Source organism: Pongo abelii, chromosome 1 (genome assembly GCF_028885655.2).
Source record: "Pongo abelii isolate AG06213 chromosome 1, NHGRI_mPonAbe1-v2.0_pri, whole genome shotgun sequence".
Classification (NCBI taxonomy): domain Eukaryota; kingdom Metazoa; phylum Chordata; class Mammalia; order Primates; family Hominidae; genus Pongo; species Pongo abelii.
Window position 1 is genome coordinate 120,945,505 of NC_071985.2, and position 12,584 is coordinate 120,958,088.

Genomic DNA, 12,584 nt, shown 5'->3' on the forward strand with positions numbered 1-12,584 from the left:
TTCTTGATTACTGAGGACTTAGGGGTCTGCCTATCAGTTTCTCAGTTCTGACGGGCATCACCCTTCAAAGCTTGGGCTGAATTTATATAGGACAGTAGAAAAGAGTGTTGATTTCTGTCTCACCTCTGGGGCTGGGTTGATGCAGCCTGTGGGCCCCTTGGCTCCCTACATCCTCCTGCAGACAGCGTGTGAAGGAGGCAGTGCATGTATTTCTCCAACTAGGATTCAGAAGTACCGCCCCCCCCACCCCCACCCCTGCCCAGTCACCCTGTGGTTCTCAGGGAGTCCAGATGCTAACAGGCTGATTGTTAAAACAGAGCCATGGTTTAGGGTGCCACAGCTGGAGTGTGGAATGATGCTTGTGCCTAACCATCAGACTGAAAGGAAGGGCAGTGGGGCCAACCCTGGACCCTTGGCAGAAACTGCTAGGAATAGTAGACAGGGAAGAGAGGTCAGGGTAGAAAAGCCAAGGAGAAACAAAGTGAAAGCCTTCCTGCTCCTTTCTAGAACCTCTTCCCCAAAGAGTCTATAGTCAGGGCTTATTACCCTAAGGAAGGAACTTCCTAATTCTAGATGTTCCATATCCTGGCCTCCCAGATGTAGAGAGAATAAATGTTAGATGACTCCTTTTTTTTTTTGGTGGGGAGGGGGGTGCGGGGCTGCAGGGACAGGATCTTGCTATGTTGCCCAGGCTGGTCTTAAAACTCCTGGCCTCAAGTGATCCTCCCACCTCAGCCTCCCAAGTAGTTGGAACTACAGGTACAGACCACCATGCCTGGCTTCGATGACTCTATCTGAGCCAAATGTGGACACTGTGGATAACAGTTGAACCCAATAAGGACTTCCAAAATGGGAAGGTGCTCTGCAAACCCTAGTTACAGGATTTATCATCAAAAACATATATTCATATCTAGACTTTCTCTCAAAGACTCTGAGCTTGCCAAAGGGATAGGCCCGGACCCAACTGCCCTTTCCAAGTTGCATGTGCTGGGTGGAATGTGTAAATTGAAAGGATATGGGTGAAAATATTTGGGTTTGAAGGGCTGGAATGTTGGCATTAAAGAAATGAGATTTTAGAATTGAGAGATGGAATGCTGGCATTGAAGGGATGGAATGCTGAATTTGAGGGAAAGAATGTTGGATTGTGGGGGTGAGATATTGGGATTAAAGCTCTGGAATGCTGGATTTTAGGGGAGGAATGTTGGGACAGGAGAGGCAGAATGTTGGGAGAGAAGGAGTGAATGTTGGGGTTGAGCAGGGTCCTGTTGGGGCTAAAGGGTGGAATGTTGGGAGGAAGGGGGCAGAATGCTGGGAATGAGGGGTGGAATGTTTGACTCAAAGGGTGGAATGCCGGGATCAAGAGATTGAATGTCAAAACTGGCTTGGGAATGCTGGAATGTACAATCAATGGTGTTTTTATCTTCTGTTGGCATGTTGTCCTGTAGGGGTTGTCCTATCTTGTGGATGATCCCCTGTTATCTGTACGAACCTCCACCATCAAGGTATAACTTTTTAAAAATTCAATTGATGTTTTTCTCTCTGATAATTCTGAGTCTGTGGATTCTCCCCTTTTCACCCCCCGGCCTGGTTCTGTGCATGTGCTGCTGATTCTTCTGGGGCTCCTCCTACCTCTGCTGTCACACCCAGCACCAGCTCAGGCTTCCAGTTTCTTGTGCTGAACCACCCAACTGTCTTTCTAGTTCCCTCTTTGGACCTCCCCAGGGGCGTGGAAGGGGTGGTGGAACATGGCACCAATGCTGGTATCCTGTGAGTCTCCATGTGCCACATCTGTCTGTGCCACATCCCAGCTCCGTGGGGACTCCTGGTATTTGCCGCCAGGCTGGTCTTTCCCTGAACTCTGTTTTCATGCCATTTCTCTTCAGACTTTCTCCTCACTCTGGCAGCCTTAGCCAGACCATCAATGCCATAGATTTGTAGTCACCTTGGCCAAACAGCCATTTTTTAGTTATCCTGGGTTCAGCTATACCCCATCCCAATGGCCTCCAGTCAGGAGACAGTTAGCAATCCCTTCCCATGCTTACACTTGACCTAGGGAATCCTATGCCTCCAGGTATATTAAGGACTCATATCCCATAATCAGGTGGGGAAAAAAATAATTAAAAGAAACCCTATCCCTGACAGTTTGCCCCACTGGCCTTCAGGATCAGTGCTCCCCCAATTCTGTAAATGACCCCATGTTTAAAAGTTTTTGTCACACCCTTACCTATTAAATCCAGGAAAGACAACCTAACATACCCACTTCCCACAGTCAGTGACTCCTTATCTGCCACCTCTGGCAGATCTTGTACAAAGCCGGGAAAGTAAAGTCTTTGCTTCTAGCTGTGATGATGCCATTCAATTCCTCTGTGTCCTCTATGTCCCTTCAGCTCAAAGCTATAGGTGAAGTATATGTCACATCATGATTTCACAACTGCAGTCCCTACCCTTTGAGCTGATGGCCAGGGCTGCCAATATGATTCTCTTTCTGTCCTCATTGGATGCCCATGGGACATCACCCCTCCTGAATGCTTATCTGTGATCTGGGCAGCTGGGAGCCCTTCCTTCAAGGTCCAGAACAGAGACAGGCAGCCATACAGCATATAGGGGCTTAACTCTCTCCTCCCTACCTCCTTTTCCTACTTCTTCTCCTTCTGCCTCCCGCAGAACCACGAGTTTATTGATGAGCAGATGTTTGAGCAGAACTGCATGGAGAGTTCAATGCAGAACTACCCATCCACAAGAAGTCCCTCACTGTCCAGCCACCCAGGCCTCACTACCACCTGCTGCTCCCGTCGTAGTAAGAAGACCACACACCTGCCCAATTCTAACCTGCCAGCTACTCGCCTGCGCAGCATGCAAGAGCTCAGCACGATCCACATCCAGGGCAGTGAGCAGCCCTCCCTCACAACCAGGTGGGTGGCTTCCATCCCATCACCCACAAAGGCTCGAATCATCCCATTCACAGAATTAGACAATCGCAGCATTAGGAGAACCTTGAGGATCCTCTAGCCGCTCCCCTTATCTAATGCATAAGCCCCTCTACCTTCCTCCTTTCCTTGCAAGGAAACCCAAAGGCCCTTCATAAGCTGTTGGAGTAGGTACTATAGCAGTTTAGGCTGAAAATAGGTAACACGGAAAAAAAGAAAAAAAAAAAACTTTAAAAATAATTATATATATACATATAAAATAATGTGTCTCTAGATACACAAAAATGACCTGATCTGGTACAAGGAATGGACCAACCATTTTCTCAAGAAACAGTTTTCATATCTGTGTTACTCACGGCTTATCCTAGGCTGATTTGAATCCCAGAGACTGACTTTTCCCTCCCTCTCTGCTTATATTTAGGCCACTTCCCACTACCTCCAAATGGGTTGCAGAGAATTCAGGGAATGCAAATGCCAAATGCCACAAATGATAGGTAAACAATCACTGGCGGGGGTGATGTACACTCTGCAATTCAAAGCCTACTATACACAACTTGGTAATTGCTAGTAGTTTGGGAATAATAATTAGAATGGATAATTACAAGTTGATTACAAAAGGCAGAGATAGAGGCACAACAAAATATCCTCCTAGTTACCACGAGCAAGAAATGTAGGGGGTCAAGGAAGCTTTGGGACGCTGGCCAGCAGGAACCATCATCAACTCACTCTTTTCTATCCCAGTCGCTCCAGCCTTAATTTGAAAGCAGACGACGGACTGAGACCAAACTGCAAAACATCCCAGATCACCACAGCCATCATCAGCATCCCCACTCCCCCAGCGCTAACCCCAGAGGGGGAAAGTCGACCACCCCCTGCCAGCCCAGGCCCCAACACGAACATTCCTTCCATAGCCAGCAATGTTGTCAAGGTCTCCGCCTTGTAAAACCACTGGACAGAGGGCCAGAGGGGGTAGTGGGGAATGAAGGGGACTGGCATGTTGGTGGGTGGCCACTGGGACCACTCCCTCCCCCCTTTCCCCACTATTTCTGCCTGCCCCATTGTACCCCTAGCACTGAGACTTGTGCCTGGAAGGAAAAAGAGGTAGCAAAGGGGCACCTGAGGTTCACGCTGCTAGCGTGGACATAGCCCTGTGATACTGCATCTCACTGGGGCCAGAGGAAGGGAGGGAGGGTGGGGGGTTTGGGGATGGGCCGGGGGATGTAGGCTATGTGCCAGGACAGGGCCTGGATGGAGGAGCCTCAGACTCAGACCAAATAACAATCGTTTCTGGAGACCCCAGTGAGGAAAATACAAGACCAAGAGCAGCAAAGAGGCCAAGTTGTCACAAGCAAAACAGGAAGAAAATATAACACTGTGTATTTAAGCACCTTTTTCAAGGCTCTTAATGGATAATATTTATTCATGGGAAAAGGTGGAAAACAAAAACACCAACGGATTTTTGTGAAATGTTTTTCTCCATGGACCCAACACCTTTGAACCAAAACAATGCATTTTGTGAGGGATTTTTTTTTTCTCCTTTTATAGCAAGAGCTTTTAGGCTAAGAAGTCAGTTATTGCTGAGTTCTCTCTCCATTCCCCCAGGTGGGTGAGGTCAACTGAGCCTGGGCCCCCACTGCCCAGCTGACCTGTGCAGAGCTGCCAAGTGACCACACGGCAATCCTTACCCTTTGTCTGTCCCTGTCTTCCTTGTCTCTGTACCTCTCTGCTTACCCCTGGCTGTTTCTGTGTCCAGCCATCTGTCTCTACCTGGATCCCAATGATCCTGAAACACATCAGTAAAGCCTTCTTCATCACTGCCTCACACAACAGACTTGTGCCTGGGAGTTCTATCTGTGTGAATGCAACTGCAGAGGAGGAAAGAGTGAAGCAAAAATTGGGAGAGTTTAGGGGTAAGGAAGTCTACCTCACAGAACAGAGGTAGACTGTTCCTTTGGGGTTGGAACCACTGGTGTTTGCAGTTTCAGTTTCTGGGAAAGAAAGGGAATGAACAGATTTATCACACTGGAATCTTGAAAAGGCAAATCACCAACACCTGTGATGCGGTCAACTCTGGTATGTGCCAGTGAGGGGAAAACGGAAGGACCCAGGGCTTGCAGCCTCAGCCGGTCATTATGGCACCTTGCTATGGACCCTTCCTTCAAGACCTACCATAAAGCTCATCCAGAGCCCTTCCAAGAGGCCCCGGAAGTAGTTTCCTCCAGAGAGGGCAGTGGTACGGGGACCAAGATTCCTCTGATTTATATCAAACCAGAGGCAACTCCCACACAGAGGCTGTAGAAGGGTAAGCCTGTGTGCCTCAAGAAAAATGCTTCAAAGCAAAAGCAAGTAAGAGATTCTAGATGATTCTTACCTGCTATGAAAGATGCCTTGATGTCTGAAGAGGCTTCAGCCTGATCTCCCTGAAGATGCTGAAATGGGGGAGAAGCCTGATCACCTCTGTGCAAGCAAAGGAGTGAAGATTATTTCTTGAACACCTGGACAACATATCTGTTCAACTAGTTTGCACCCTGGTGGAGCTGGGGGCAGCATTTCTGGAATCCTCCTAACCATTGTTCACTGCTTATAGCAGAGTAGGTGGGCCTCAGGGTTAGGGACAAGTCCTTTCCTGCCCTTACCAACACCCAGCCACCTTGCTGCAGTCTCTGTAGCCTGGGCTCTGAAATACATGAGCTCCTCGGGAGCTGCTTATCCATCCTACGGCTTAGTGGTTAGCTGTTTAATTGTAGGCCAAGAATTTCTCTCCCCACCACAGCCATCTAAATGAGTTTCACTAGCCAGGAACCTAAAAACACCCTTCGTGGGCTTCCCTATGACCCCAGCTCGATTGACCCTGTAGGCTCAAAAGGTTTCGAGGTGGCACCTAACCAGAATGCAGGCAGAAGGCAGAGGAGAGGGAGCCTTCTTTCTATCTTTATCTCCTTATGCTTATCCTCATTGACCACAGGCTGAGTTCTTTCTCTGGGTCCCCTAATGTGGGAATGGAGTGGTTCTTGCCCTCTGAGCTTACAGACTAAGGCGGCAGAAAAGCTTTACAACTACAGAGTACATGTGTATACACACAACCAACCTAAACACATCAGAGAATACATACTTAAATCAATTCACTTCATATACATATCTCATTAGAAGACCAAGCTAAACTTCACTTAGAAGGCAGGCAAAGGACTAGAAAAGAATTTTTCTCTTAAAAAAAAAATGAGTACTAGAGCAAAATTATGAGTGTCTAAGTATCTTAGTTATACTTCATAAGATCTGACTGGGGTAAGAGATAAAGAGGTAAATAGGGCTGGGTGCGGTGGCTCACACCTGTAATCCCAGCACTTTGGGAGGCTGAGGCAAACAGATCACCTGAAGTCAGGAGTTGAAGACCAACTTGGCCAACATGGTGAAACCCCATCTCTACTAAAAATACAAAAATTAGCCAGGCATGGTGGTGAGCCCCTGTAATCCCAGCTACTTGGAAGGCTGAGGGGGAGGAATGCTTAAACCCGGGAGGCGGAGGTTGCAGTGAGCCGTGATTGCACCACTGCACTCCAGCCCAGGCGACAGAGCAAGACTCCATCTCAAAAAAAAAAAAAAAGAAAAGAAAAGAAAAAAAAAAGGAGGTAAATTAGAACATGGTTGCACACACATACAAACTTCCTGTGATGAATTTAAGAACAGATCATTACAGTGTTAGAATAATGACAGATTCAACAAAGGATCTGTTTGATAGGGCACCAAGAGAACATTTTACTGGTTCCCACAAAAATTAATAAATGTTTAATATCATGTCCCAAGCAATTTCCCATGTTTTTTTATTGGTCCTAATCAACAGAACGTTTTGTGTTCCTTCCACTTCACGTTCAGAGCCCACGTCATGCCACTTCCTAAAAGACCATTAGACCATCCCCTTTTTCTCCATCCTCCACTGTAGCCTTAGCCAGAGAAAAGAGTCAGCTCACTTCCGGTCCAAAAAATGTCAACCTTTGGAAAATGGCTCATCTACACTACAGAACACAGCCAGATGACACTGCTAAAGGGTACTGTAAGAAAACACAAGGTCCAAAGTATGCTGAATCGGTTTCATAAGTCTAACTCATTGGACAGTGACTGAAAAACCAGGATATCAGGATTTTCTGGGGGCCAATAGCCATGACCCTTGAGCTTTCATAGTTCATGAACCACTCTGACATAATAAAAGATTCCCAAAACCACCTATTCCATTCAGTCCCACTCAGCATTAGGAGGCGGAGGGCAAAACAAACAAACAAACAAACCTAACAGTTACATTCAAATCTCAAATGAATGTGAACCTAGAAAATGTAGTATTAAGAGCATATCAGAACTAGAAAATATTTAAGAATATATAATTCATTTTATAGTATAGAAAACTGAGACCCAGAGAAATTAAATGACTTGTTCAAGGTCATGCAGTTATTTAATGACAGAGCTGAGACCAGAACACAAGTCTTTTGGCTATTAGTCTAATGCGTTTTCTACCACACCCACTGCCTCTGAGAGCAGTGATGCTTTGGAGAAGATCCATCAAAGAATCCATACTGTAATTGGAGACATAGTCTTATATGTGAATACTTATAGGTCAATACTACTTGGACACAGCCCTTGGAAATCACCTGACTGTACCAATACAAACCATACTTTGGAAACCACCATTCTCTGGGTAGAACCATCTATGGACTATCAATTTTGTCAGAAATCAGTGAACAAGTGAGGAGTCAATTTTTTTTAGTCAAATATTTTCTCTTCTCAATGAAGAGAAGACTAAGACAATGACATTTTGAAGCATACCTTTTATACTCCTTGTGGTCCTTATGACAGTCTGTGATGGTAGTAGGTAAAGTAGCTAAATCCTTGATTCAGAGAGGGGAAAACATGTAGAAAGAAACTGAATGATTTATCCAAGTTCACATGGCAAGTTAGTGGCATAACCATTATTGCAATCCAGGACTTAAGACATCTTGTCCTAGGATTTTTCCTCCACATTATATTGCACTGCTCTGAGGCTTGCTTATATTTTTAATACCTGGATTTCCAGGGTGGTGACTTGAGGGAGGGAAGTATTCAATTCAGAACCACCGTGAACCAAGATCTCTAGAAACAAACTCTGTACTATTTCTCCTTCATCTCCTATTTTCATAACTAGTGCCAAGCTCAGGACTAACTGCATAGACTCCCTTTCAAAAGACCAATAGATATTCTCAGTGACAGTTGAACACATTAGTTTACAATCACACAGAATTTGAACAGAACTTAAAGTTGACAGTTAATGCCGATCTATGATTAACAAAAACGTCAACTTGTGGATATGCTGATGATTTTATCCAGTTTTCAAAATATGATTCCTACAGTTCAGGATATCACTTATTAGATTGTAGACAAGGAAAATGTACATTGGGACATTATGTACTTAAGAGTTTTTCCTTAAGTTTTGCAGAGGAAGTGGTTGAAAATTGAGCTAACACTAGATTTTGAGGTTACTAATGAATTCCAGTTTTCCAGTCTCCCACTTCAATTACCAAGTAACTATAAGGCAAAAATATTCCAATGCTGTGAACTTAAGGCAATATTCATTTCTTTTCTACACTACTTGGCATGGTAACCATGACAAACTTTTATTTTCTTTCTGATTTCCTAATGAAATCTCATTATTTGCAAGCTTTAAAATGACTAGATGAAGGAAAAACATTGTTATGACCAATGACCCTCGGAGCCCAAACAGCACCATGAAGAGCATCATTAAAACTAAGAGAAAGTGGCTATCAGAAAATTAAACAGCTTTAAAGGGGTTCCTTTTAAGTCTTGTTTTCTATTCAGAATGTTCTGTGTTTTTTCTCAAGTGTGGGAATGACATTTATCTTAGCAGGTTACTCAACTACACTGGATGATGTCACTCTAACCAGTGTAGGGCACTGACCCAAGTCCTGGGGGGCTCCTTGGACCAATGGACTATTTTACAAACCTGGGAGGTGGGAGGGATGGTATATTTTTGATAATCAGACATTCCAATGTAATGTTTTCCTTAGAGGTCACACCCTTCCCCCCATTAATGTCATCGTGAGATACATCGAGTGTGTTCTTTTCTATTTTCGTATAATAAATGGGCTTTGCTTATCAACATCACAATGGCAAAGAAGAAATATACTGTACAAAACTGCAGGAAGATAAAACATGAAAACTTTCTATAAAAAAAAAAAAACCCTTGAGTTTCCTGTCGTCTTCTTTTGAAACTGTAGTGCATATGTTAAAACATGTATATCATTTACAGTACTGAGTCGTGTGCCACTGCTGTACCTGATGTATCCAATCTGGATTAAACAAATTATGTGCCACAAACCCTAAAATGACTGTTTCTTTGAATACTGATCCTCCTTTCCTCCCAAAGGTGCTGGTATATACTAGAAAATAGAATAACTTGAACACAGATTGGCTTTCTACCTTGCTAGAGAAAACTCACAGAATCTTAGAAGGGTTATTAAAGGCCTAGTGTAATCTTCCCACTCCATCCCTCAATGTAAACATAAGCAACTCCTCTATGATATCGCTGATGGTTCTTGCCTGCTTGTATGCTGTATTTGTGGATGTTCGCTGTCTAACAGGTAAAGCATTTGATTTTATTTATCAATGGCTCTATTTTGAACACTGACCCCATATTATTGAAAGAAAATCTGACTTTATGTATCAGTACTGGTTTTGCTGAGTACCAAGTTCTCAAACTAAAAAGAAAACTCAGAATTAAATGCTCTGTGGGGTATTGTAGAAAGCTTGGGAATCAGATGGTGGAGATTCAAGTTTAAGTTCTAGCACTGAATTGTGACTTCACATCGGTAACTCCCTCTTGGCTTCAGTTAGTTTCCTCCTGTTAAAAATGGAGAATTAGAGCATAGTGGCATGTGCCTATAGTTCCAGTTACTTGGGAGGCTAAGGTAGGAGGATCCCTTGAGCCCAGGAGTTCAAGTCCAGCCTAGGGAACATAGTAAGACCCTCATCTCTAAAAAAACAAACAACAAAAAATGGGGATTGGATTAGTTATCTTGGAAATCTGTTCCAAACTTAACAATTCTGACTTAGGTGATGAGACCAACCGGCAGTCTGTTTCACCGTTGGCAATGAGGAGAATCCTTTTAATTTCCCCACAACTAGATCCAATTGATGAAAACAGTAATAGAAATGGAACATTAAAACAAATACATGATGCCCAAAGACCCTAGAAATTAGCTGTGAAATTCATTTTAATCATTGATGCTCACATCCTTATCACCCACTAGGTGTCACTGCAGACCCACAGACCAAATAATCTTTGGGTAGAAATAACTGGAAACCAGATGTGCATTGAGCAATTTGTGTTCTTTTTCATTAAGACGCACTGAATGTCAAGTGAGACATATGTGCTTGTGCACAGAGGTGCAAAATAATAAACACATTCTGCCAAAATAAGTCAATAACCTTGCGATGGAGTTCTGTCAGCTAGGGTTATCAAAAATACATATTTTTAAGACTAATGTAGATTTTATTTAAGGGGAAAAAAACGTAAAACTTCACACTACTCCCTTGTCTCATACAGAGTGATCCACAAGTACTGTATGTTCAATTATTTTTAGTATTCAGGGGCTGAACTTTGCCTTTAAACCACATTTTTAAAAGGTTAATAAGTATTACTGTAATACCTAAGCTACTTTAGAAAATATTACCTTTAATCATCCAAAATAATTCATATTCTAAGTCAGAATTATTCAAAGTAGCAGGTTTCTCAAATATCTCGCTACATGTTAATATTGCTAGCCTAATTCAAGTTACAGCTTAACGTGAATAGTTGCAGTAAGTGTAATGATTTACAAGTATTCACAAATTCAGACATTTAACCAATTCACATCAGCCTTCATCCAAATTACTTGAATTTATAAAGGCTTTCTGTATTTATAAATTTGATTATCCTTTTCCTGAACTAGAAAATATTTTTTCTTCAGCATATGTCATATAATCATAGAACTAGAAGGGATCCTAAAAATCTAGTCCAACTTTCATTTTATTGATGAGAAAACTGGACCATGAGAGGTTAAATGACTGGTACAAGGTTAAAAAGTAGGTAGTAGCAGTATCAACCTGGACAAGTACCTTTTTCACACCACCACAGAGCCTTCTCAAGTGAATCTACCTTAAACCTCTCTATGGTTCCTAACAGATGATGGAAAGATGTACCTAGGCTGACAATCAAAAAAAAAAAATTTTCCACACAAAGGTAAGTCACACACAAATAGCAGTATGTGGAAGATCCCTTCCACATCCACAACTATAGCTACCTGTTAGTTGAGAAGGTGGCAGCTGCCATCTTCCTGGTAAATGCTTATGGAAATTGAAGCAATTAGTATTTTTGTATGTTATACATATGCTTACCTCCAGCTTATTTTTGTGGGGGAAAAAAAGCAAACACAAAATAGAGAATCCAATTACTCTGAAGACTAATGGGTAACCTCGTCTCTAATTAAGATGCGGCGGTACCCTAATTAAAATCCCCCAGCAATGACAAACTGAACTTGGCTGTATTGTGGGGGAAAGGATGGAAAAAGTAAATTCAATTATATATCAATGACAGGATCTTATTTAAATGTGTAATTAAAATCTCTACTTCTTAATGACATACTGGACCTAATTATGGATTTGCTATCTACATTATTAATTAATTCATATACTGACACATATAAGAAAAGCCTAATATTGCCCAATCCAAATGACAGGAATCCAAGTTAAGTAGGATTTTAGAATTGTGTTATGTAGGTGTTGGACAATAAATGACAATGGCTGTGGGTGTTTGCTGACAGCCCTGGGGAAAGTGTTTATACTACCTAGACAAGTATGTACACAGGAAAGAAGAGCTTTCTTTTTAAAAAGTGAATACACATCTCTCTACACAAGTGGTTCTCTCATAAAAAATCCAGCTCACAGAAAGGCTTGGGAACAAAAGCTTAATCATAAAAGGACTTCCAGAGGAAAAAAGGAAAGAATATGTAATTTCCAATTACATTTTTCTAAATCATAATTTACAGATGCATCAGCTCAGATCCAAGCTCCTCTTGGATCCTAACATTAGAGGTGAAAACTGGGGAAAATTTTCTAGAAGACACAAGATTAGGATGTACTAAGAAGTGTCTGAAGAGAATCAATTCCAGCTTCCACAAAATACTTAAAACTAAGAGCTAGAACTTCCCCCTAGCCTACCAGCAGAGCAGGTCACTTGTTAATCTGGACTGTATAGATGAACTTCAGAGGGTCTATGAACCCCTTGATATTACACTCACAATTCTGTGCTTATGGAATGAGAAATTTCCTGAAGTCAATCTATAGCTATCAGCTGATTCATAAAAGGATCCAAGAACCAAAAAAGATTTAAGAGCTGCTCCTCTATCTGAGCAACACAAATAAGACAGCCACTGATGACCCATAGCTATTTAATACACAGCAAAAATGTGGACAGCTTTCACAGCCTCAAAAGACATTCAAAAGATAAACAATAAACATGTAAATATATTTAAATTTGTTTTTACTAAAAACAAATATTTTTACTGGAAGCAAACAGATCAAATCAAATACCTTTAGGAAAATCTAAAGCAATGTTTAAATATTCCTTCCTGCCTAAAC

General features: G+C 42.4%; 1 protein-coding gene across 2 annotated transcripts in view; it reads left to right on the plus strand.

Annotated features, from left to right (window-relative positions):
• Nucleotides 1–6,570, plus strand: part of KCND3 (potassium voltage-gated channel subfamily D member 3) — a 209,124-nt gene extending 202,554 nt beyond the window's left edge. The window contains exons 5-7 of one of the 2 annotated variants that reach the window (XM_002810433.3): nt 1,446–1,502; nt 2,665–2,912; nt 3,669–6,570. In XM_002810433.3, coding sequence (XP_002810479.1) covers nt 1,446–1,502; nt 2,665–2,912; nt 3,669–3,870 — 507 coding nt within the window. In that variant the 3' untranslated portion in view covers nt 3,871–6,570. The remainder of the gene's footprint in view (nt 1–1,445; nt 1,503–2,664; nt 2,913–3,668) is intronic. The other variant, XM_002810434.3, reaches the window with a different exon arrangement.
• The last annotated feature ends 6,014 nt before the right edge of the window (nt 6,571–12,584 follow it).